We start from the raw sequence: 27,040 nt of genomic DNA, 5'->3' as shown, positions 1-27,040 counted from the left end.
GTGGGGCTCCCCTACGCAGGGGACACCCCTGGGTGGCACGGCACTTCCTTGCATGCATCAGCACTGTGCATGGGCCAGCTCCACATGGGTCAAGGAGGCCCAGGGTTTGAACCGCGGACCTCCCATGCCCACAGATTTTTAAGATCTGAAAAGAAGCCTGTGTAAGTTGTCCTAAATTATTGGCGAGATTTGGAAGATAGTTGAGGACCCTTGTAACTGGACTTTTATTCTATTAAGATATTTGTTACCAAGTGGATGGATTTGGAAGATTTTCCCCCAAATATAATTAGCTCCAAAGAGTTCATATGACATATGTTTTAAAAAATACTGATTTTGCCTTAGTATCCTATATGTACGTTAAAAATAAGTTTGAGTTGTCAGGGACTCATTTCAATTCAATAACATTGCTTTAAACGTTAACAAAGTTTCAAAACTGTAATAGTGAATTTAATTTAGGCCCTGTATTTAGGTAGAAAGAGCACTGGCTCAAGAAAGAGCATTGACTCAAGAGTGAAAAACTGGAGTTCCAGTCCTGCACCTTGAGTTAATCACTTAATTTCTTAGGTTTCAATGTCTGCATTTTTTAAATGAGAAGATTGGGCTGTCATTCTTAAGATTCTATGATTTCTTTTCTATTTCTAGAGTTAGCATAAAGGAATCATCTGTAGCAAAACTAGGATCAGTATGCCGTAGAATTTACAGAATATTTTCACATGCTTATTTTCATCATCGGCAGATATTTGATGAATATGAAGTAAGTATATTTTGCTAATTATCCAGATGCATTCTTGTCAGACTAACAATAATATATGTTGCTATTATTTTGATTTTCCTGGTTTTGGAGAGTAAATTAAAATAATACTTTTTTCTTCCTGTCTACAGAATGAAACATTTTTGTGTCATCGGTTTACTAAATTTGTGATGAAATATAATTTGATGTCCAAGGATAACCTGATTGTACCAATTTTAGAAGAAGAAGTACAGAATTCAGTTTCTGGAGAAAGTGAAGCATAAAGGGAATCAGAGAAAAATGTACTGAACACATAATTAACTATAATTATGTACTGTATATATATATATCATTTTAGACACATCAATCATGTATCCATATTATAGCTTTTTTTTTGTTTAGAATAGGTTTTTGTATGCTGTGTGTAGCTTTTTAAAATGGGAAATACTTCTTAAGTTATTCATGAGCTGTATATTCACCGGTGCGGCACTCATGGTTTTTAAATAAGATTAGTATCTGTTTATAATGCCTGTTAATAAAAGGATTTACAGTTTGGTAAAACTGCTGCTAAACAATCATTGGGTCACAATCCTCATCAAATAAACCCATCTATATAAAGATGAGTGAGCTTGAGGTTTCGCACAAGCCATTTACTAAAGAAATAGTATAGTTTCCTTTAGTTTTTGTCCCTGAGTTTAGATATTCTAGAAAATTCTCTAATTCAAAGTTCAGTCTTAACTGTTAATTTTTCAAAAAAGGGATGAAAATATTTTAAAATTCTGTTTATAGTTTTTGATATGCATATATAATTATGTGTATATCCAAATATAAATGCAAATGAAATATTAGTAATACTTAAATGATTTTACTATGCTACATAAAGGTATATACTTGGCCAGCCATCTGGAAAGGATTTACTTTTCTACAACAATGGATGTTACATGTGAAATGATGATAACTGTAAGGCACGTAAATGATGTTCCCACTGGAAACCCTCTCCTCTGTCCTTTCTCAATTCCCTTTACTCTCTCCCTGGACTGCATTAGCTGAGAAGCTTTTCACCAAAATGTGATTTAGTGGTGGCTTATACTTATACCTATTTATATTTGTATTCATTGCTTACAAATTATACCTCATATTAACAATGACATTACACTACAGGAAAAATGTATTGGCATAAACTCTTACCTTTGTTTTGCAAAATTGTTCTAACTACTTGGAAAACAGTCTTTAAAATATTTGATTCTTCCTGTTAGTAGCATTAATATTTTCATCTAACCATAGAGGCAGCATTTAGGTAGATTGAGAGAATGTTGTAATATTTATTTTGTACCCTCTCCCCACAAAGTTTATGTTTGAATTATATGCACATGTGAGATTATTTGCATTAATTCACAGGTTCCAAGGGTGTTAATGAATAGTCATATATTTTTTGGATTCTGTTATAATTCATTGTTTTAAGAAGGATTCTACTTCAGATTTAATCATCTAATATTCTCTTGAAGACAATTTTTAAAAAGGCACTGGAGATCTTTCTGCCAAACTGTTTGTAGTGGCGCATTAAGGGTGAAGAAAATATTTAAATCTATCGCTTGAACAAATTTAACAAACATGGGGAACTTTGTTTTCAATTTTCATTTTTCTTTCATAAAAGGCTTATTTTGAAATGAGGATGAAAATGTATTCATCTTACTTGAAGTGAGGAAATAATTTATAGAAAATGAGACAAGATTGTATGGTAAAAATGTGGGAAATAGTAGGATACTGAGATTGTATGTATAATTTATGCCTTTAAGAGCCTGCCAGCCTGTTTGGCTATGAACAGTGCGGTCCGAGCAGCCATTCATAACTGTGCCCCAGCCCACAACTATCTTTTAGGAAGTTTTATGTTCTCAGTGAAAGGAATGTTGACGTTGAAAGTATGCATTTATACTAATGTTACTATAGACCAATGGGATAGACCAATGGGAAGAGTAATTTTTAAATGAACTTGCTAAATATTGAGAGACTAAACTACTAAATAAATTATATAGTAATGTAGTTGTTTGCTTTAGAAGGTGTCTCATGATGAATTTCTGTTGCTTGAATATTTTCTTGGTGAACATTTGAACTAAGGCAGTGACTGGGATTGGTGATCTACTTAAGTATTTTGAAACACATTGGTTTGGTGTTAATAGGGAAATAAAATATGATTTTTTTTTGTACTCATTCTATTTTCCCTGTAGTCTGTTTTTGGAGTTGATCATAAGAAAAAAAGACCAAAAGAAAACATCTGATCGTAGTCTTACTTTAGTATTCATATTGACATTTCATTCATATTCATTGCACTATGGTGTTTATTCATTATACTAGACCTTAACAAAATACTTTTTTGTTTTTCTTAATGTTGTTTACATAATTTTGAAAATGTAGATGTACCAAAATGGTATTGAGAAACTTAATGAGCCTAGAAAAGTATTGATTTATAAAGTAAATTTTTTAAAATGTGGAGAAATGAACTCAGAGTTCTGTGTGATAGGGTAATAAGGCTCGACTTTTTGTTTGAATTATCCTATAGTGATCCAAAAGTTAAAATTAAATGTTTCTTTTCATAAAATTATTTTGATTATACAACTTTTTCTCCTATGGTATGGGGGAAAGTAGTTTACTTTTGCTAATTTATGTTCCCATTAGTAACATAGTTCTTTTTTATATGTAGACTTTTTTTCCTTTGACTTAAATTTGCATTTCCAGAACTGTTTCTTAGTTAAATTTTTAAAAACTGAACATTTTTAATATCCGAATAAAACAAAGTACATATTACATTGTTGGTAAGTCCTGTGTAATAGTTATAAACACATTTACTGACTAATGCCAAATTCATTGTAATAGAAGAGCTAATTGTTTTTTTCCCCCTAATACTTAGCCCTGGTCTCAGTATGTTGACTTTTTTCTATTTTGCCTGAAGATTTCCTATAATTTTATTTGAGCAGTTAAATTCTAAATTTTCTATGCTTTATTTTGTGAATATTTCTTTAATGTGCTAGAGACTTCTTAGTTTAGTTCATGCTGTGCAGATGTTCTGGTAAAAGTAGCTGACTTTCATTTCTTGAATGGAACTATTTGGTAATTAAGTAGACAGTACAGATATATTGATACAACATGTTTAGCAGGTTGTTTTTTTTTTTTGAGATGGTCAAAATATCACAATCTGTCTTCTGAAAAATATTTTAGTGTAGATTACATTGTAAAACCAGAAAACTGCCAAGTGAATCCACCAGATAGATTATTTATTTATCGATGAAATGAGTAGCTTCACTCTGAAATATCAGGGTTACTTTATATGGTGTGATTTTTTTTCTGCCATTTATATATATTTTTTGTAGTACACAAAACTTCACATCAACTGTGAGAACCTAATGTAATTAAGCAAAGAGAATAGTGAATAGGGAAGTGGACGGGGCTCAACTGATAGAGCATCTCCCTACCACATGGGAGGTCCAGGGTTCGAACCCAGGGCCTCTTGGCCCATATGGTGAGGTGGCCCACGTGCAGCACTGCCATGCTCAAGGAGTGCTGTGCCATGCAGGGGTGTCCCCCGCATAGGGGATCCCCACGCACAAGGAGTGCACCCCGCATTGAGCTGCCCCGCACGAAAAAAAGCGCAGCCTGCCCAGGAGTGGTGTGGCACACACGGAGAGCTGACGCAGCAACATGATGCAACAAAAAGAGACACAGGTTCCCAGTGCCATCGAGAATGCAAGCAGACACAGAAGAACACACAGTGAATGGACACAGAGTAGACAACGGGGCAGGGGGGAAGGGGAGAGAAAATTTTTAAAGAAAAAAAAAGAATAGTGTATATGACTTAGATTTCCAAAAGAGAAGTACAGTTGACATACCGAGTTTACATATATGAAAATAGTATGTCTTATATTTTTGATATTCTAGGGTTAATTCCTGGGTTTTTTTTTTTTTTTTAAGTTTTATTTATTTCTCCCTCACCCCCCCACTCCATTCCCCGCCCCCCCCCTCCCCCCATTGTCTGTTCTCTGTGTCCATTCGCTGTGTGTTCTGCTGTGCTTGCTTGTATTCTCATTGGGTGGCTCTGGGAACCAATCCTGGGACCTTTTGGAGTGGAAGAGAGGCCATTACTCTTGCGCCACCTCAGCTCCCTGTTCTGCTATATCTTTTTTTTTTTTTTAAGATTTATTTTTATTTATTTCTCCCCCCACCCCCACCCCACTTGTCTGTTCTTTGTATCCATTTGTTGTGTGTTCTTCTGTGTTCTATTCTTGTCAGCGGCACTGGGAATCTGTGTCTCTTTTTATTGTGTCATCTTGCTGTGTCAGCTCTCCATGTGTGTGGCACCACTACTGGGCAGGCTGAACTTTCTTTCTAACTGGGCAGCTTCCCTTAGGGGGTGCACTCCTTGCGTGTGGGGCTCCCCTGCATAGGGGATACCCCTGCATGGCAGGGCACTCCTTGCGCACATCAGTAATGCGCATGGGCCAGCTCCACACGGGTCAAGGAGGCCCGGGGTTTGAACCGTGGACGTCCCATGTGGCAGGCGGATGCTCTAACTGTTGAGCCAAGTCCGCTTCCCTGCTATGTCTTCTTATTTTCTCTTCTCTGTGTCTCTTGTTGCATCATCTTGCTACGCCAGCTCTCTGCATTGGCCGGTAGTCCTGCACAGGGTGGCTTTCCTGCATGGGCCAGTACTCTGTGTGGGCCAGCTTGCTCTCACCAGGAGGCCCTGGGTATTGAACCCTGGACCTCCTATATGGTAGACGGGAACCCAATGGGTTGAGCCATATCCATTTCCTCAATTGCAGTATTGACATTCAAAACTGGTGAGTTATTGATTCAGTTTTTAATGAAACCAGGGTTTTATTCTGATATGGATTTTGCCTATAAACCTTGATAAAAGCAGTTTAGGATTCCACAAATTGTTTATTTACCACTTTATTTCATATGGGAAGACCTCTATCATATAAGATTTAGAAATCTTAAAAATTGTGGTTTTGTACAGATTTTAGGTTTATTTCTGCCTTTTTTGTTTGTGACCGCATCAAAGGAATATGCTCATATGAAATGATTTTTTAAAAAGTATTTCCTATATTCTAGCAAGTATTTGTTGATTTTTAAAAGCTATGGTTTTTCTGTTTCATCCGTGTTGTTGCATGTACCAGCACATTACTTCTTTTTATAGCTGAACAATATTCCATTTTATGGCTGTGCCACATTTTGTTTATCCATTTGTCTGTTGATGGACCTTTGGGCCCTTTTTTCCTTTTGGCTATTGTGAATAATGATGCCATGAACACTGGTGTACAAATATTACCCAAGTCCCTGCTTCCAGTTTTTTGGGATACAAAAGTGGAATTGCCAGGTCATATGATAGTTCTGTGTTTAACTTTCTGAGAAATCACCAAAATGTTTCCCACAGTGACTGCACTATTTTACATTCCTACCAACAGTATATTAGGGTCCCTATTTCTCCAGATCCTCACCACCTCAGATCCTCACCAACCTTTTGTTATTTTCATTATTTTAAAAAAGATTTATTTCTCTCCCCTGCCTCCCCTCCTCCCTGTTGTCTGCTCTCTGTGGCCATTCACTGTGTGTTCTTCTGTGTCTGCTTGCATTCTTGTCAGCTGCACCGGGAATCTGTCTCTTTGTTGCATCATCTTGCTGCGTCAGCTCCCCATGTGTGCAGCACCACTCCTGAGCAGGCTGCGCTTTTTTTGTGGGGGGTGGCTCTCCTTGCGGAGTGTAATCCTTGTGTGTGGGGCTCCCTTACACAGGGGACACCCCTGTGTGGCATGGCATTCCTTGAGCGCATCAGCACCGTGTGTGGGCCAGCTCACCACGGGTCAGGAGGCCGTGGGTTTGAACCCTGGACCTCCCATATGGTAGGCGGATGCTCTCTCAGTTGAGCCAAATCTGCTTCCCTTTCATTTGTTTTAATAATAGCCATCCTAGTGAGTGTGACGTGGTTCTTCATTATAGTTATTTTAATAATTTTTATTTTATTTTATCCCCCCCCAACCTGAGATGACTTCTTCATCTGTTTGCTTGTTTGCGCTCATTGTCTGCTTGTTGCTTTTACTTGTGGTCTGCTTGTTTTTTGTTCATGGTCTGCTTGTTGTCTGTTTTTTATTTAGGAGGCATCAGGAGCTGAACCCAGGGCCTGTCGTTTGGGAGGTGGGTGCTCAACTGCTGAAGCCACATCTGTTTCCTGCTCATTTTGTTTATTTTTGTTCGTTGTCTGCTTGTTGTTTGTCTTCTTTAGGAGGCACTGGGAACCAAACCTGGACCTCCCATGTGGGAGGTGGGCACCCAACTGTTTGAGCCACATCTGCTCCCTTCATTATAGTTTTAATTTCCATTTCTCTAATGGCTGGTATTGAGCATCTTTTCATATATTTATTTTCCATTTGCATATCTTCTTTAGAGAAATGTCTATTCAGATCTTTTGCCCATTTTTAAAAAATTGTATTTTTTCTTTTTTGTTGTTGAGCTGTAGGAATTCTTTGTATATTTGGGATATTAAGTCCTCATCAGATATATGGTTCCCCAGTATTTTCTCCCATTCTCTAGGTGTCTTCACTTTCTTGACAATGTCCTTTGATGCACAAAAGTTTTTACTTTAATAAAGTCTATTTTATTTATATTTTCTTTTGTTGCTTGTGCTTTTAACATAAAGTCTAAAAGTACACTGCTTACTATAAGGACCTGGAGATATTCCCTGTGTATTGCTATAAGAGTTTTATAGTATTTGCTCTTTACCTTTCAGTCTTTGATCCATTTTGAATAATTTTTTGGATACGGTGAAATGTAGGGGCCTATGTTCATTCTTTTGCATGTGGATTTCCAGTTGTCCCAGCACCATTTGTTGAAGAGACTTTTATTTCTCCATTGACTGGACTTGGTACTTTCATTGAAAATCAACTAGCCATAGACATGTAGATTTATCTTTGGACATTCAGTTCTATTCCATTGTTTTATATATTTTTCCATATGCCAGTCCCACACTGTTTTAATTACTGTAGCTTTGTAGTAAATTTTTTTAACTTAAAAATATTTTCTTATAAGAGAAGTAGAAAAATCATGCAGAAAATACAGTTTCCATTTACCTTCCATCACACACACAATTTTCCCTTTTAACACTTTTTATAAATGTACTTTTGTTAAAACCGATAAAAATATTACAATTGTACTATTTTAAGAGCCCATCGTTTACATTAGGGTTCACTGTGTTGTGTAGTCCTATGGTGGTGTTTTTGTTTGCTTATTTAACATACTTTTGAATTCAAACTTTTTTTAAAAATTGGGTTTGGCTGAGAAATCACTTATTCAAAAAATATATTTTGAATGCTTCTGTACACTCTTCTAGACACTGAGGATATAGAGGCAGATAAATAAAATATGATATCCTATAACATTACAATACATAACTAATAAATATACAATACATATTACATGATAATATAACTATTATGAGTCTAAATCTATGGGCAGTATGGTTGGCTTTTGCTAGTTATTTTCTGGGTCCAAGCCTCATATTGCTTGAGGCTTAATTTTGCTAGGTGGAGTTCAGTTGAGAAGTCTGAATTCTACATGGCCACCGTTCATGAAGAAGATCATACACCCAGTTGCTTAGAGCAGCCTCTGGGCTAATGTTTCAGGATTTCGTTGCTGGTTAGAAGCTCCCAGTAAGGTGAGATCTCCAGGTCACACCATTGGCACTTGTTAGCACTCTCCCTCTTTAGGGAACTGGTCAGGGGAATATTTTACTAATTCCCTCTTCCATTAAGTCTGATCATGGTTAATTAACACAGCCAGGATGGGAATTGTAATCTCAGCATTTTTTAATCCAAAGATAGACTGAAGGTTAGGGGAAGGCTTTCAAACTGGAGGCCCTGGTGGCTGAAAATAATACGTAGCTATGACTCTCTAGGGTGACAGGCACATGTTAACTCCATGAGGGTACTTTTCTTTGTTTTTGTTTAAAACAAATCAATTTCATCAAACATATTAATAAAGCATACAATCCATCCAAAGTGTACAATCAGTGGTATTTGGTATAAGCACATAGTTGTGCATTTATCACTTCAATCATTATTAGAGATTTTCGTTATTCCAATAATAATAAACAAACTAATCACTTCTCAATCTCTGCTTTTCCTGCTATATATTGCTCCTATTCTGTTATTCTTTTATCTCTCTATATTTATATTTTGTACAAGCAGTATTAAATATGCAATATTACCCATATTCATATTTCATACACAGTCCCATTTACATTTTTTAACTTTCCTTCTAGTAATAAAAATGTCCTTAGACTTTCAACCACTGTCATACTGTATATAACTAGCATGTAAACAGTATGATATGCTTTCACAATATCTATTCATTTCCAAAGATTTACAAACAACATTTTTACTAATTCTGCACAGATTATCTCTCAGCTGTCTATTCTCTACCCTCATTCTATTTCCTGGTGACCTGTAGTCTAGTTATTAATTCAGTGAGTTTATACAATATATTTTGTTCATAATAGCACAATCATGCAGTATTTGTCCTTTTGTGTCTGGTTTGCTTCACTCAACATAATGTCCTCCAGATTCATCCATTTTGTTCTGTGCTTCATGACTTCACTTCTTACAACTGCATACTATTCCATTGTTTGTATACACCACAATTTGTTTATCCATTCATCAGTTGGTGGACACCTGGGTTGTTTAAAATCTTTTGGCATTTGTGAATAATGCCACCATGAACATTGGTGTGCAGATGTCTGTATGTGTCACTGCTCTCAATTCTTCTGGGTATGTACCCAACAGTGGTATTGCTGGATCTCATGGCAAGTCTATATGCAACTTCCATAGGAATTGCCAAACAGACCTCCATAGTGACTGTACCATTCTGCATTCTCACCAACAGTGAATAAGCATTCCTATCTCTCCACATCTTTTCCAACACTTGTAGTTTTCTGACTCTTTTAATAGTGGCCATTCCAATAGGTGTGAAATGATACTGCCCTAATCGCTAGTGATTTGCATTTCCCTAATTGCTAGTAAAGTTGAATATGTTTTCATATGTTTTTTTTTGACATTTCTATTTCTTCTTTGGACAAACGTTTATTCAAGTCTTTTGCCCATTTTTATATTGGGTAGTTTGTTTTTTTATTGTTGAGTTGTAGCATTTCTTTATATGTCATGGATATTAAACCTGTATTGAGCATGTGATTTCCAAGTATTTTCTCCCATTGTGTCAGCTTCCTTTTCCCCCTTTGGACAAAGTCTTTTGAGGTGCAGAAATGTTTAGTTTCAAGGAGGTCCCACTTATCTACTTTTTCTTTTGTTGCTCATGTTTTGGGTGTAAGGTTTAAGAAACCACTATCTACCACTATCTTTAAGATATTTCCCTACATTTTCTTCTAGTAGTTTTATGGTCCTGGCTTTTACATTTAGGTCTTTGATCCATTTTTTGTTGTTGTTGATTTTTGTGTAGGGAGTAAGGTAGGGGTTCTCTTTCATTCTTGTGGTAGTGGATATCCAGTTCTCCCAGCACTGTTTGTTGAAGAGACAATTTTGTCCCAGTAATGTGGAATTGGTAGGTTTGTCAAAAACCATTTAGCTGTAGGGGTGAGGGTTTATTTCTGGACTCTCAGTTCTATTCCACTGACAAATGTGTCTATCTTTCTGTCAATATCATGCTGATTTGACCACTGTAGCTTTGTAGTATGTTTCAAGGTCAGGCAGTGAGAATCCTCTCACATTGCTCTTCATTTTTAAAAGGATGCTTTGGCTATTTGGGCACACTTTCCCTTCCAAATAAATTTGGTAATTGGCTTTTATAGACTGTTGGAGTTTTGATCGTTATTACATTGAATCTATAAATCAGTTTGGGTAGGATTGACATCTTAACGATATTTAGTCTTCCAATACGTGAACACGAAATGGCTTTACATTGTGTAGATATTTTTTTTTCTTTCTTTTTTTAATTGTACTGGGGTGGGGGATTGAACCCAGGACATCATATGTAGGAAGTTGGCACTCAACCACTGAACTACATCTCCTCAATTAGAGTTGGTTTTTTTTGTTTGTTTTGTTTTTAGGAGGTAAGGGATCGAACGTGGAACCTTGTACCTGGGAAGCAGGCACTCATCTTCTTGAGCTCCCCTGTTTAGGTCTTCTTTGATTTCTTTTATCATTGTTTTGTAGTTTTCTGTATATCAGTTCTGTACACCTTTGGTTAAATCGATTACTAGATATTTGCATCTTTTTGTTGCTGTTGTAAATGGAATTTTTTTTCCCGATTTCCTCCTTGGATCATTCAGTACTAATGTACAGAAACACTACTGATTTTCGCATATTGATCTTGTATCCTGCCACTTTGCTGCATTTGTTTATTAGCTCAAGTAGCTTTGTGATACACATTTTGGAATTTTCTATATAGAGGATCATGTCATCTGTGAAGAGTGAGAGTTTTTAACTTCCTCTTTTCCTATTTGAATGCCTTTTATTAATTTTTTTCTTGTCTAATTGCTTGTCCTGGAACATCAAGCATGATGTTGAATAACAGTGGTGACAGTGGGCATCTTTGTCTTGTTCCCAATCTTAGACGGAAAACTTTCAGACTTTCTCCATTGATGTTGGCTGTGAGTTTTTTTTATATATGCCCTTTGTCATATTGAGGAATTATCCTTCTATTCCTATCTTTTGAAGTGTTTTTATCAAATGTTGGATTTTGTTGAATGCTTTTTTTGCATCAATTGAGATGATCATTTTTTATCCCCTTCAATTTGTTAATGTGGTATATTACATTAATTGATTTTCTTGTGTTGAACTAGCCTTGCATACCAGGAATAAATCCCACTTGTTCATGGTGTATAATTATTTTGATATGCTGTTGGATTCTATTTGCAAGTATTATGTTGAGAATTTTAGCATCTATGTTCATTAGAGAGATTGGTCTGTAATTTTCTTTTCTTGTAGCATTTTTATCTGGCTTTGGTATTAGTGTGCTAATGACTTCATAAAATGTGTTGGGTAATTTTCCCTCTTCAATTTTTTGAAAGAGTTTAAATAGGATTGGTGTTAATTCTTCTCAAAATGCTTGGTAGAATTCACCTGTGAAGCCATCTGGTCTTGGACTTTTTTTTGGGGAGATTTTTTTAATTTAAAGAGATAATCTCTTTAAATGTGATTGATTTATTAAGTTATTGTATTTCTTGAAGAGTCAATGTAGTTTGCACCTCACTTTTTTCTTCATTAGTCTTTCTAAGGGTTTATCAATTTTATTTATCTTCTCAAAGAACCAGCTTTTGGTTTTGTTGATTTGTTTTTTGTTCTCAATTTCATTGATTTCTGCTGTAATCTTTATTATTTCTTTCCTTCTGCTTACTTTGGGATTAGTTTGTTCTTTTTTTCTAGTTTCTCCAGGTATTATGTTAGGTTGTTGATTTTATTATTATGTTTTAAAGATTTATTTTATTTATTCTCCCCTACCCCCATTGTTTATGTAAGCTGTTTGCCTTCTGTGTCCATTCACTGTGTGCTCTCTGTGTCTGTTCATCTTCTCTTCAGGAGGCACCAGGAACTGAACCTGGGACCTCTCTCATGGGAGGGAGGCACTCAGTCGCCATCTCTGCACCCTGCTTTGTTGTGTCTCTGATTGTATTTCCTCTTTGTGTTTCCTTGTTGCATCATTTTATAGTGTCAGCTCACCACACCAGCGCATCATGCCAGCTCGCTGTCTTACTTTTCATCTTGAGGAGGCACCGAATTGAACCTGGGATTCCCATGTGGTAGGCGGGAGCTCAAATGCTTGAGCCACATCTGCTTCTCTCGTTGATTTTAGCTCTTTCTTTATTAGTATAGGCATTAAGGGCTATAAATGTCCATCTTTTTTTTTTTGTTTTAAATATCAGTGTTTAGGGCTCTAATCCTCTCTCAGTACTGCCTTTGCTGTATCCCATAGTTTTTTTGTGTGCGGTACTGGGTGCTGGGACTTCGTCTGTGGGAAGCCAGTACTCAACCACTGACCACATCGACCACCCTAAGTTGGTTTTTTCATTTGTTTTGCTTGTTGTTTGTTTTTGGTTTTTTTTGGAGTCACTGGGAACTGAACTCTGGACCTCCCATGTGGGAGGTGGGCACTCAACCACTTGAGCCACATCTCCCCCCATAAGTTTATTTTATTTTATTTTTAAAGAAGCTTTAGATTACATAAATGATACATTGGAAATATAGGGGATTCCCATATCCCCCCCCCCACATTTCCCCATTAACATCTTTCATTAGTGTGATACATTTGTTACAACTGGTGAACCCCTGTAAGTTTTGATAAATTGTGTTCTTATTTTCATTCATCTCAGTATGTTTACTAATTTCTCTTACACTTTCTTCTTTGACCTACTGGTTGTTTAGGAGTGTGTTGTTTAGCCTCCACACATTTGTGAATTTTTCCTTCTCCCATCTATTATTGATTTCCAACTTTATTCCATTATGATCTGAGAAGGTGCTTTGTATAATTTGAATCTTTTTATATTACTAAGACCTGCTTTTTGACCCAACATGTGGTATCCTGGAAAAAGATCCATGGATCTAAACAACACATTGGCTGCCCTGATTTGTTTTTTTTTTAAAGATTTATTTTATTTATTTCTCCCCACCCCCTCATTGTTTGCATTTGCTGTGTCTGCTTGTTGTGTGCTGGTCCTTTTTTCAGGAGACACCAGGAACTGAACCTGTGACCTCCGATGTGGGAGGGAGGTGTGTAATTGCCTGAGCCACCTCCACTCCCTGTTTTGTTGCATCTCTCATTGTGTTTTCCTCATGTCTCTTGCTGTGTTATCTTCTTGTGTTAGCTTGCTGCGCCTGCCCATTGCGTCAGCTCACTGTCTTGCTTGTCTTTAGGAGGCACCAGGCACCAAATCTGAGACTTCGATGTGGTAGGTGGAAGCTTAGTCACTTGAACCAATATGCTTCCCCCAATTTTTTTCACTTGTTTTTGCTTGTTTGTTTTTTTTTTCAGGAGGCACCGCGAACTGAACCTGGGACCTCCCATGTGGGAAGCAGGTGCTCAGTTGCTTTAGCCACATCTGCTTCCACCTTATATCTTTTGATTGGGGGGGGGGTAATCCATTCACATTCAATGATATTACTGTAAATACTCCCTCTCTTTTATTTTCTGGCTTTCATATGGGCATATCATTTTCATCTGTCTTTTTACTTTTTTGGTTACCCTTTCTGCTAGTCTTGGAGTAGGTCTATTTGGACTTATTCTGATTTGGGCACAGTGAGCTTCTTGGACATCTAAGTTCATTTCTTTTCTGAGAGTTGGGAAATTTTCACCATTATTTCCTCAAATATATTTTTTTTATTTTTAAATTTTATTTTATTCATTTTAAAAAATATATTACATTCAAAAAATATGAGGTCCCCATTCGCCCCCACCGCCTCCACCCCACCACTCCCCCCACAGTAACACTCTCCCCCATCATCATGACACATCCATTGCATCTGGTGAGTACATCTCTGGGCATCGCTGCACCCCATGGCCTGTGGTCCACACTATAGCCCACGCTCTCCCACGTTCCATCCAGTGGGCCATGGGAGGACATACAATGTCCAGCAATTGTCCCTGCAGCACCACTCAGGACAACTCCAAGTCCCGAAAATGCCTCCACATCTCATCTCTTCCTCCCATTCCCCGCCCCCAGAAGCCACCATGGCCACTTTTTCCACACCAATGCCACATTTTCTCGATTATTAACCACAATAGTTCATGAATAGAATATCATTAAGTTCACTCTAATCCTTACTGTATTCCTCCTTCCTGTGGACCTTGGCTTGGTTGTGTCCATTCCACGTCTATATCAAGAGGGGGCTTAGATTCCACATGGATACTGGATGCAATTCTCCTGCTTTCAGTTGTAGGCACTCTAGGCTCCATGGTGTGGTGGTTGACATTCTTCAACTCCATGTTAGCTGAGTGGGGTAAGTCCAATAAATCCGAGTGTAGGAGCTGAAGTCTGTTGAGGCTCAGGGCCTGGCTATCATATTGTCAGTCCAGAGATTCAAATCCCCTAGATATATCTTAAACCCCAGCACCAACTACAATTCCAGTAAAGTAGCATGAAAGGCTTGTATTTCCTCAAATATTATTTCTGCCCTTTTCCCTTCTCTTCACCTTCTGCAACTCCCATGACACATATGTTGGTATGCTTTGAGTTATTCAACTCCCTGAGCTCCTGCTCATTTTTTCTTATTCTTTTCTCTCTTTTTTCTTTCTTCTATTTTAGCTGTTCTGTCTTCTGTATCACTTGTTCTTTCTTATATCATTTTGAGTCTGTTGTATTTCTCTAATGTGTTTTGTTTTATTTTGTTTTTTGAGAAATGGACTGGGGATTGAACCCAGGACCTCATGTGTAGGAGGCTGGCGCTCAACCAGTGAGCCACATTGGCTCCCCTGGTTTGGCTTCCTCGTCTGTTTGTTTGTTATTTGCTCATTGTTTAGTCATCGGTCATTGGTCATTGTTCGCTCATTGTTTGCTCATTTTCTTTAGGAGGCACTGGGAACTGAACCTGGGACCTACCATGTGGGAGGTGGGTGCTCAACTCCTTGAGCCATATCTGCTCCCCCCAATGTGTTTTTTTACTTTTAATTTTTTTTTATTGCACTGTTCCTGGGTATACTGCAATACCAGGCTGATGCAAGGAGTGGAAGGAGCAAGCCCTAGCTCCATCTCCCTGTTCCAAAAATCCATTTAATATATTGCCTTTGTATAGAAGACACATCAGATATCAAACTGATAAGAACAGATAGTACACTTGATCTTAGCCAAAGGCCAAGAAGCAATCCAATGCTTTTTTTATCTTACCTGTTGTGTCTTTCATTCCCATAAGCTCTGTTACTTTTCTATTCAGGCTTTCAGATTATTCTTTTGCTCAATCCATTGTTTTCTTGATGTTTGTTATCTCTTTAGCCATATTGTCTTTCAACTCATTAATTTGATTTTGGAAATTTTTGTGCATCTTATTAATTAGTTGTCTCAAATCCTGCATCTCTTCTGGGGCTTTCATATATAGATTTTCTTGTGCTATTCTTCTGTTTTCTTAGTAACGCTTTTAAGTTTTTGCTGATATCTAGGCTGATATCTTTACTCTGATACTCAATTTCTCTTTCTTGTGTAGGGATTTAGTGGTGGGAGGGTGCATATTATTGCCATTCTCTGATTCTGGTTCAACCTTTCTTAGGTCTTTAGGATTGTTCCAGTTTAGTTGCCCAAATCTGGGCCATGGACCCAATGATGGGTTGCAGACACAGTTCCAAGGGCCTTTGAGAGGGAGACTGTAAAGGCCAGATAAAACCTCTTATTTACTTTTCTTTTCTTTTCTTTTTTTGAGGTCCTGGGGCTGGGGATTGAACCCAGGACCTCATATGTGGGAAGCCAGCACTCAATCACTGAGCCACATTGGCTCCCCTGAGTTGGATTTTTCATTTGTTTGCTTGTTTGTTTTTTTGTTTTTAGGAGGCACTGTGGACTGAACCCTGACCCTCCCATATGGGAAGCAGGTGCTGAAATGCTTGAGACACATCCACTCCCCCTTGTTTAGTTTTAATTTCCTCCCATGAATTTCATTGGTCTGCTGGTGGATGGTGCTCTTCAGCAGTCCTCTCAGTTCAAAGGCTGGTCCAGGTGTGTTTGCTGCGACACCGAGGGCAACAGAATGACAGGATCCTGCTTCAGGGTTATTTAGAGCCTTGCAGATCAAACCTGTTCTGAGGTTGTTCTACAACCTTAGTAGGCAGCCCCCTCCCTTTCCTGGGTAGAAGATAATTCCACTCCCTTCCGTGTCCTCAACAACCATTCCCAGTCAGTAGGGAGGGTGTTCGTGAGAGTTGGATCTCCTTTGACCTCTGCATGTTACCAGGGCAAACAATGGCATGACCCCACCCTTTTTTATACCAGTTGAGAGGATCATGTGATTTTTCTTCTTCAATTTATGAATATGGTTTGCTACACTCATTGATTTTCTTGTGTTGAATCATCCTTGCATACCTGGGATAAAACCCAGTTGATCGTGGTGTATAATTCTTTTTTTTTATTATTTTAATTTTTTTAAAGATTTATTTTTATTTATCCCATCCCTTGCCTTGCTGCTTGTGCTCTCTGTCTGCTCTGAGTCCACTGTGCATTCTTCCATGTTTGCTTGTCTCTCTTTGTTGTGTCATCTTGCTGTGCCAGCTCTCTGAGGCATGGGCCAACTTGCCTTCACCAGGAGGCCCTGGGAATTGAACCTGGGCCTCATATGATGGACGGGAGCCCAATCGCTTGAGCCATGTCCACTTCCCTGTATAATTCTTTTAATGTGTTTTTGGATTCAGTTTGCCAGTATTTTGTTGAGGATTTTTTCCATCTATATTTATTAGAGATATTGGTCTATAATTTTCTGTTTTCATAGTATCTCTATCTGGTTTTGGTATTAGTGTGATGTTTGCTTCATAGAATGAGTTTGGTAGCATTCTTTACTATTCAAGTTTTGAAAGAACTTTGAGTAGAATTCACCTGTGAAGCCATCTGGTCCCAGGCTTTTCACCTTTGGGGTGTTTTTGATGACTGTTTCAATCTCTTTATTTGTGATTGGTTTCTTGAGATCTTCTATTTCTTCCAGGGTCAGTGTAGGTTGTTCATGTGTTTCTAGGAATTTTTCCATCTTGTCTAATTTTTTGACATACAGTTGTTCATAGTATCCTCTTATGATCTCTGTTTTTTTTTTTTTTAAGATTTATTTTATGGGAAACGGACTTGGCCCAGTGGTTAGGGCGTCCATCTACCACATGGGAGGTCCGCGGTTCAAACCCCGGGCCTCCTTGACCCGTGTGGAGCTGGCCCATGTGCAGTGCTGATGCGCGCAAGGAGTGCCGTGCCACGCAGGGGGAGCCCCACGCGCAAGGAATGCGCCCCGTAAGGAGAGCTGCCCAGCACGAAAGAAAGTGCAGCCTGCCCAGCCAGGAATGGCGCCACCCACACTTCCCGTGCTGCTGACGACAACAGAAGCGGACAAAGAAACAAGATGCAGCAAACAGACACAGAGAACAGACAACCAGGGGGATGGGGATTAAAAATAAATAAATCTTTAAAAAAAAAAGATTTATTTTATTTATGTATTTCTCCCCTCCCCCCTTGTTGTTTTGCACTCACTGTCTACTCTTCACTGTCATTCATTGTGTGCTCATCTTCTTTTTAGGAGGCACCAGGAACCAAACCTGGGACCTCTCAAGTGGGAGGGAGGCATCCAATGGCTTGAGCCACCTCCGCTCCCACTTGTTGTTTCTTTCGTATTTCCTCATGGTTATTCTTTGTTGTGTCATCTCATTGCATCAGCTTGCCACACCAACCCATCACATCAGCTCACTGTCTTGCTGTCTTCTTTTGGAGGCACTGGAACCTAACCCTGGACCTCCCAGGTGGTAGGTGGGCACCCAACTGCTTGAACCACATCTGCTTCCCTGATCTCTCTTATTTTGCAGGGTCAGTGGTAATGACCCCTCTCTCATTTCTGATTTTATATATTTGTGTCTTCTCTCTTTTTTTGTCAGTTTAGCTAAGGGTTTGTCAATTTTGTTGATCTTCTCAAAGAACCAACTTTTGGTTTTGTTGATCCTTTCTGTTGTTCTCAATTTCATTTATTTCTGCTCTAATCTTTACTATTTCTTTCCTTCGGCCCAGTTTGGGATTAGTTTGCTGTTTTTTTTCTAATTCCTCTGTAGAGGAAATAGATCTTCAATTTTAGCTCTTTATTCTTCTTTAGTGTAAGCAGTGAGGGCTATAAATTTCCCTCTCAGCACTGCCTTTGTGGTGTCCCATAGACTTTGATATGTTGTGTTCTCATTTTCCTTTGTCTTGAGATATTTACTGAATTCTTTTGCAGTTTCTTCTTTGGCACATTGATTATTTAAGAGTGTGCTGTTTAATCTCCATGTATTTATGAATTTTCTTTTTTTGTCCATTATGATCAGAGGAAGCATTTTTGTGTATTTCAGTCTTTTAAAACTTATTGAAACCTTTCTTGTGACCCAATATATAGTCTATCCTGAAGAAGAATCCATGAGCGCTTGAAAATAATGTGTATCCTGCTGTTTTGGGGTATAATATTCCACTATTAGGTTTATTTCATTTATTATTCAAGCTCACTATTTTTTTATTTATCCTCTGTCCATTACTGAGAGTGGTGTATTTTTTTTTTAAAGATTTATTTATATCTCTCCCCTTCCCTCCATTGTCTGCTCTCTGTGTCCATTTGTTGTGTGTTCTTCTGTGTCCTCTTGTAGTCTTGTCAGTGGCACTGGGAATTGAGTCATCTTGTGTCCGCTCTCCATGTGTGCAGCACCACTCCTGGGCAGGCTGCACTTTTTTCCATATGGGGCAGCTCTCCTTATGGGGTGAACTCCTTGCATGTGGGGCTCCCCTATGTGGGGACACCCCTGCCTGGCACGGCACTCCTTGCACGCATCAGCACTGCGTGTGGGCCAGCTCATCATGCAGGTCAGGAAGCCCTGGGTTTGAACCCTGGACCTCCCATGTGGTAGGCAGATGCCCTATCAGTTGAGCCAAATCCACTTCCCTAATTTTTCTTTTTCGATACCTTAGATACATCATACCACTTTCTTCTTGCCTCCTCTTTCTGATGAGAGGTTGGTACTTAAATTTATCAAGTTACCCTTGTATGTGATGGTTTCCTTTTCTCTTGCTGCTTTCAGAATCCTTTCTTTATCTCTGATATTTGTCATTCTGCATAGTAGGTGTCTTGGAATAGGTCTATTTGGATTTATTCTATTTGGGGTGTGTTGTCCTTCTTGGATATTAATATTTATGTCTTTTATAAGGGTAGGGAAGTTTTCAGTCATTATTTCCTCAAATATTCTTTCTGCCTCTTTTCCATTCTTTTCTCCTTCTGGGACACTGATAAAGCATATGTTATGCATTTCACTCTATCATTCAATTCCCTGAGAACCTGTTCTATTTTTTACATTCTTTTCTCTTTCTGTTCTCCTGTCATTTCCAGTTCAGATGTTCCGTCCTAGAAATCACTAATTCTGTCTTCAAACAATTTAAGTCTGCTGTTATGTGCCTTTAATGTATTTTTTTAGGATGTACCTGAGATTGAACCCAGGACTTTGCACATGGGAAGCAGACACGCAACCATTGAGCTACATCTGCTCCCCTCATCCATCATGTCTTTCATTCCCATAATCTCTGTTCCTTTTCTTTGCAGACTTTCAAATTGTTTTTTTAATGCTCATACAGTGTTTTGGACTTTTTTGCATATTTTAAATTTTTTTCCTTTTTCTTTTTTCCCCAGTGTTTTCTTAATATCCTTTATCTCTTTAGTCATATTTTCCTTCAATTCTTTGAATTGATTTAGCAGATTAGTTTGATTATCACTGATTGTCTTAGATCCTGCACCTCTTCAGGATATTTGGTTTGTTCCTTTAGATGTACCATCTCTTCCTGTTTCCTAGTATAGCATATAATTTTTTGCTGATGTCTAGGCATCTAAATATGTTGGTGAATTTATTCTGATGGTCAATTTCTCTCTCTTGTCTAGTGTTTTTTTTTTGTTTTTCACAGCTCTTCTTTGATTTTTGGTTCAATTTATTCTGAGTCTTTAAAATTGCCTTGCTTAGGCTCCTGAAAAAAAATTGCCATGCTTAAGTTATCAAAATTGGGCCAGGGACTCACTAATGTGGCACAGATTTTCTCCCAGCAATTGGGGTTAAAGAGAGAACTAAAAGCAGTTTTTCTCCTTGCACTTTCCTGGTTTGCCAGCAGAAAGATCTGGTTGGTGAACCTTTCCAGGGAGGTGTTTCTTTCAACCTCTGCTTTTGCATGTTTCTGGCCTGGCTAGAGTTAAGATTCAAAACAGGCTCTGCTGGCCAAATTCACTGAAGAGAAATCACTCTCATTCCATGCCCCCTCCCTCTTCCCTTGTAACAGCTGGCATGGAGGAAGATGTCTGTTCCCCTCTCAGTTGGCTACAGTGAGCCAGAGTTATATCCAGGCTTAATATCTTGAGGGTTGGGCATGGGGCCCTTCCTGGCTGCTGCAGTAGTTTGTTGTTTCAGGTTCTTTGTCTCTCTATCCCTTGCCTTCCTCAGGGTTGTACAGCACTGTCCTGGTCTGTTGACCCCCAAAACAGGTACCTCAGTTTTGGGCCCTTTCTCTGTTATTCTTATGAGAGAGTTGAGCCCTGCCATCCACTCTGATGCCATCTTCCTGGAACCTCTTATGCTGTCTTTATTTGTCATTAGTATCAGGGTAATGCTCTCTGGTCTCATAGAATGAGTTAGGATGTGATCTCTTCTATTTTTTTTTTTTAAGTTTGGTGTTAAATCTTCTTTAAATGATTGGTGGAATTTAGTAGTGAATCCATCCAGTCCTGGTCTTTTCTTTATTGAGAGGTTTTTAATTACTGATTCAATTTCTTTATTTGTTAAAGTCTTTTAAGATTTTCTACTTATTCTTGCATCAGATTAGGTAATTTGTATGTTTCAAGAAATTTTCCATTCATCTATATTTCTAATTATTGGCATTTAACTGCTCATAGTACCCTCTCATAGTCTTTTTTTATTTCCATAAGGTCAGATGTAAAGTGCCCACTTTCATTCCTGATTTTAGTTTTTTGTGTATTCTCTTTTTCTGTCAGTCTAGGCAAAAGCTTGTCAATTTTATTCATCTTTTTAAAAAACCACCTTATGGTTTTGTTGATTCTATTGTTTTTCTATTCTCTATTTCATTTCTCTCTCCTATCATTTTTATTATTTCCTTTCTCCTACTAATTTTGGGTTTAGTTTGCTCTTTTTGTTCTTGTTTCTTTAGGTGTATGGTTAGTTTATTGATTTAACATATTTTTCTTTTTTAATGTAGGCATTTAGAGCTATAAATTTCCCTCTGAGCACTCCTTTCACTGCATCCATAAGTTTTGGTAGGTTGTATTTTTTGTTTGTGCCAAGAAATTTCCTAATTTCCCTTGTGAATTCTTTTTTGACCCATTGGTTGTTTAATAGTGTGTTGTTTAATTGCCACTTATATGTAAGTTTCCAGTTTTCCTTCTGTTATTGATTTCTAGCTTTATTCCATTGTGAAGATACTTGTTATGATTTCAATGTTTTAAAATTAGGATATGATTTGTGGCCTAACATATTGTCTGCCCTAGAATATATTCCATGTACACTTGAGAAGAATGTGGGGGAAAAAAAGAAAAAAGATAATAAAAGACAAAAAAAAAATGTGTATTCTCCTGTTGTTGGTTGGAGTGTTCTATATATGTTTATTAGGTCTAACTGGTTAATAGTGTTGTTCAAGTCCTCTGTTTCCTTAATGATCTTTTGTTTCAGACCATCTATCAATTACTGAAAGTGGAGTATTGAAGTCTCCAACTGTTTTTGTAGAATTATCTATTTCTCCCTTCAATTCTGTCAGTTTGCTTCATATATTTTGGGAGCTCTGTTGTGAGGTGCATATATGTTTATAATGATTATAATCATTTTATAATTTTTGCCGGTTTGAACCTTTTTTCAATATATAATATTGCTCTTTGTCTCTTATCTTTATTGACTTAAATTTTACTTAGTATGATAATAGAGCCCCTCAAACTCTCTTTTAATGGCAGTTTGCTTGGAATATCTTTTTCTTCCCTTTTACTTCCATCCTCTTTGGGTCTTTGTACCTAAAGTGAAGTCTCTTGTAGATAGCATATAGAAGGATCATGCTTTTTATCTAATCTGCCAATCCTCTTATCTTTTTTTTTTTTTAGATTTTTAATTTTTTAAAATTTATTTCTCTCCCCTTTCCCTCCCCCCCCCGCCCCAGTTGTCTGTTCTCTGTGTCCATTTGCTATGTGTTCTTCTTTTTGTCTGCTTCTGTTGTCAGTGGCATGGGAATCTGTGTTTTTTTTGTTGTTGTTGCGTCATCTTGCTGCGTCAACTCTCTGTGTGTGCAGTGCCATTCCTGGGCAGGTTGCACTTCCTTTCATGCTGGGTGGCTCTCCTTATGGGAAACACTTCTTGCACATGGGGCTCCCCTATGGGGGGGGCACCCCTGCATGGCACGGCACTCCTTGCGCACATCAGCACTGTGCATGGGTCAGCTCCACATGGTTAAGGAGGCCTGGGGTTTGAACTGCGGACCTCCCATGTGGTAGACGGACTCCCTATCCACTGGGCCAAGTCCGCTTCCCATAGGGAAGTTTAATCCATTGCCATTTAAGGTAATAACTCAAAAGGAAGGGCTTACTTCTGTCATTCAGTCATTTGTTTTCTGTATATTGTGTATGTTTTTTATTCCTCAGTTACTCTATTACAGCCTTCTTTTGTATTTAGCTGCTTTTTGGTAGTGTACCATTTTGATTCCCTCCTTTTTCCTTGTATTTTTTAGTTATTCTTTTAGTGGTTACCTTTGTAATTACAATTAACTCTTAAGCTAATAATAACCTAGTTTGACTAGTACCAACCTAGCTTCACTAGTATATAAACTCTCTTATACCCCTTCTCTCTCCCTTTACATTATTAGTGTCTAAGATTACATCTTTATACCTGTTATGTTATGACTGTTAACAGATTTTAAATATTATTTTACACATTTGCTTGTTAAGTCATGTGGGGATGGGGAAAGGGAAAGCAGTTATAAACCAAAAGTACAATCATGCAGGATTTTTTATTTACATATGTATTTCTTCTTATGGCTTTTACTTTCTAGTGTCCTTTTGTTTCAGCCTAAAGGACACTGTTTTAGTTTCCTAGGCTGCTCAAAGCAAATACCAGGGAAGGGACTGTGGCTCAAGCAATTGAGCTCCTGTTTACCATATGGAGAACCTGGGTCCAATCCCCAGGACCTCCTGGTAAAAAAAAAAAAAAAAGAAAAGGAAAAAAGTGTACCAGAGGAGAAGCGGTTGTGGCTCAAAAGATAAGTACCCGCCTACCATATGGAGGGACCAGGGTTTGATACTCAGGGCTTCCTGACCCGTGTGGTGAGCTGGTCCATGCGCAGTGCTGCTGTGCGCAAGGAGTGCTGTGCCACAGAGGGGCATCCCCCTTGTAGGAGTGCCCCATGTGTAAGGAGTGTGCCCTGCAAGGAGAGCTGCCCAGTGTGAAAAAAACGCAGCCTGCCCAGGAGTGGTACCACACACACGGAGAGCTGATGGAGCAAGATGACACAACAAAAAAAGTGACACAGTTTCCCAGTGCCACATGACAAGAATGCAAGTGCAAGAGGACACAGAAGAACACACAGTGAATGGACATAGAGAGCAGACATTGGGGGAAAGGGAGAGAAATAAATAAAATAAATCTTAAAAAAAAAAGTATACCAGAACTGTGCAGAGAGGTGCAGGCCCCTACATGGCCAAGTAACACACAAGAAAGACAATGTAACCAGATAGAAAAAAAGAAAAAAGAAAAAGAAGCACCTATGAAAGAAAAAAAAAAAAAAAAAAAAAAAAAGGAAATAGCATGCAATGAATTGGGCTAAACAATGGGAATTTATTGGCTTATGGTTTTGAAGCTGGGAAAATGTCCAAATCAAGGTATCATCAAGGTGATGCCTTCTGCCTGAAGACTGGCTGCCAGTGGTCCTTGGCTCCTCTGTCACATGGTTGGGCACGTGGCAGTGTCTCCTGGTTTCTCCTTTCTCTTCCAGGTAGCAATTCTTGCCTTCTGTGGCTTTTTTCCTCTGTGTCTGAATTTCATTCTCTTATACAAGACTCCAGTAATCGAATTAAAACCCACCCTGATTGAAGTGGGCTACAACTTAACTCAGAAGGTCCTACTTATAATGGGTTCAAACCCAGAAGAATAGATTAAATTTTAAAACATGTTCTTGTAGGAGACATTCAACTTCAAACCACCAGAGATTCCCTTTAGTATTGTAAGGTAGGTCTTTTGGTAATGAAATCTTTCAGCTTTTGTTTATTGTATATGTCTTAATTTCTCCTTCATTTTTGAAAGATAATTTTGCCAGATATGGAATTTTTGGTTGACAGTTTTTTCTCTAAGGACTTGAAATATATCATCCCACTGTCTTCTGGCCACTGTTAATTTTATTGGGGATCCCTTGTATGTGACAAGTCACTTCTTTCTTGCTGCTTTCAAAATTCCTTTCTCTGTTTTTTGACTCTTTCTACTCTAATGTGTCTTGGTGTAGATATTTTAGAATCTGTTCTTATCGGGAGTTTGTCAAGCATCCTAGATATGTATGTTCATGTCTTTATCAGATTTGGGATGCTTTTAGTTATTGTTTACTCAAAATACTTTTTTTGACCCTTTCTCTCTCTTGGCCTTCTAGGACTCCCAATGATGTGTATGTTAGTATGCTTGAAGGTATCCCATGGGTCCTCAGCCTTTGTGCATTTTTCTTCTTTCTCTTTCTGCTCCTCACATTGGGTAATTTCAGTGGTCTTGGTATCAAGTTCACTGATCCTTTCTTCAGCCTGTTCAAGCTTTTTTTAAGATTTTTTTTTTTAAAGATTTTAATTATTTATTTAATTCCCCCCCCCCTTGGTTGTCGGTTCTCTGTGTCTATTTGCTGCGCCTTTTTTCTTTGTCTGCTTCTGTTGTCGTCAGCAGCACGGGAAGCGGGAAGTGTGGGTGGCGCCATTCCTGAGCAGGCTGCACTTTCTTTCACGCTGGGCGGCTCTCCTTTAGGGGTGCACTCCTTGCGCGTGGGGCTCCCCTACGCGGGGGACACCCCTGCGTGGCGCGGCACTCCTTGCACACATCAGCACTGCACATGGGCCAGCTCCACATGGGTCAAGGAGGCCCGGGGTTTGAACCACGGACCTCCCATGTGGTAGATGGACTCCCTATCCACTGGGCCAAGTCCATTTCCCTTTAAGATTTTTATTTATTTATTTCTCCCTACCCCCTCATTGTTTGCACTTGCTGTGTCTGTTCATCTTTCTTGTTTCTTTAGGAGGCACTGGCAACCAAACCTGGGACCTCTGATGTGGGAACAAGGTGCCTAATTACTTGAGCCACCTCCATTCCCTGCTTTGTCGTGTCTTTCATTGTTTTTTTTTTCCTTGTTGTGTCTCTTGCTGGGTCATCTTGTTGTGTTAGCTTGCTGCACCTGCCCCATGCACCAGCTTGCTATCTTCTTTAGGAGGCACTAGGAACTGAACCACAGATCTCCCATGTGGTAGGTGGGAGTTCAATTGCTTGTGCCACATCTGCTTCCCTGCCTGTTCAAATTTGAATGTTGAATTTATATAATGAGTTTTTCATTTCAATTACTGTACTTTGCAGTTTCAAAATTTCTCTTTGGTTTTTTTTTTTTTTTTTTTAATAATTTCTAGCTCTATATTTTATTCAATGTTTTCCTGATTTCCTTTCGTTCTTTGTATATGGATTCCATTAGCTCATTTAACATATTTAAGATGACTGATTTAAAGTCTTTGACTAGAAGTTCCAATGAGCATGAGCTTCCTCAGGGATGATTTCTGGCAAATTCTTTTTTCCTAGAAACAGGTCATATTTTCCTATTTTGTAATTTTTTGAGAACTGATCATTCTGAATTACTGTTATTTCTCCTACTCCTCTGGGGTTGCTAAGTTTTGTTGTTGTTGAGTGCTGGAGGCATCAATTTGTGAGTTTTTCAAACTATTTTTGCTCAGAAATGGGGAATGGAAAGAGGTAAGAGAGAGAGAGAGAAAAAAAAAGCCACTGCCTCTTTAAGACTCCCCTGCTGCTTTTTCTTGAGGGGGATTGGAACAATGGATGTCCTCAGAGCCAGCTCCTTCAGTGATCTCAAGTAACTGATCAAAAGCTGTGACTGGCAGGCAGCAACTGGGAACTCGAATGAAGGTTTTTGATAAACTCCCCAGGAGAGGCTTGCTGGCTGAAGTTGAGATGAAAATTGTTCCTTCTGACAGCTGAAATCATACTTCTCCTTTTAAGGCCTGCCCTACAGAATACAGATTTGTCCATCTGAACAGTTGTGGGAACTATCTATCACTTTCTTAGAGAGTAAACTGTCAAGTAGTGGCTATTTTTTTTTTCAATCCTTTAATTTAAAAGAATTTTTACAGACATTCCCCATTCTTCTCTCCCTCTCCTGGTAACCTCTAATTTACTTTCTACCTCTGTGAATTTGCTATTTCTAGTGATCTCTTGTAAGTGATATTATACAATTTTTGTCCTTATGTGTTTTACTTATTTCATTGAGCATGTGTTCTCAGGATTCTTCCATGTTGCAGCAAGTCTCATAATTTCAGTTTTTCTTATGGCTAAATAATATTATACTGTGGGTATGGGGTA

At 38.4% G+C, this 27,040-nt stretch overlaps 2 protein-coding genes and 1 non-coding gene across 3 annotated transcripts in view; 1 reads left to right on the top strand and 2 right to left on the bottom strand.

The window, feature by feature from the left end:
• The window catches only part of MOB4 (MOB family member 4, phocein), a 59,371-nt gene extending 56,433 nt beyond the window's left edge, over window positions 1–2,938 (top strand). The window contains exons 7-8 of the mRNA XM_004468474.4: window positions 643–754; window positions 883–2,938. Of these exons, the coding sequence (XP_004468531.1) occupies window positions 643–754; window positions 883–1,014 (244 nt within the window). The 3' untranslated portion in view covers window positions 1,015–2,938. The remainder of the gene's footprint in view (window positions 1–642; window positions 755–882) is intronic.
• Window positions 1–27,040, bottom strand: part of RFTN2 (raftlin family member 2) — a 139,574-nt gene that overhangs the window by 4,970 nt on the left and 107,564 nt on the right. The gene's annotated exons all lie outside the window — the stretch shown is intronic.
• On the bottom strand, window positions 15,395–15,584 carry LOC111766564 (U2 spliceosomal RNA). The gene has a single exon (XR_002798584.1). It is a non-coding gene; the product is annotated as a U2 spliceosomal RNA (small nuclear RNA).

The sequence above is a fragment of the Dasypus novemcinctus genome, chromosome 7 (genome assembly GCF_030445035.2).
Source record: "Dasypus novemcinctus isolate mDasNov1 chromosome 7, mDasNov1.1.hap2, whole genome shotgun sequence".
Taxonomy (NCBI): domain Eukaryota; kingdom Metazoa; phylum Chordata; class Mammalia; order Cingulata; family Dasypodidae; genus Dasypus; species Dasypus novemcinctus.
This window is presented reverse-complemented; position numbering and strand designations above follow the sequence as displayed.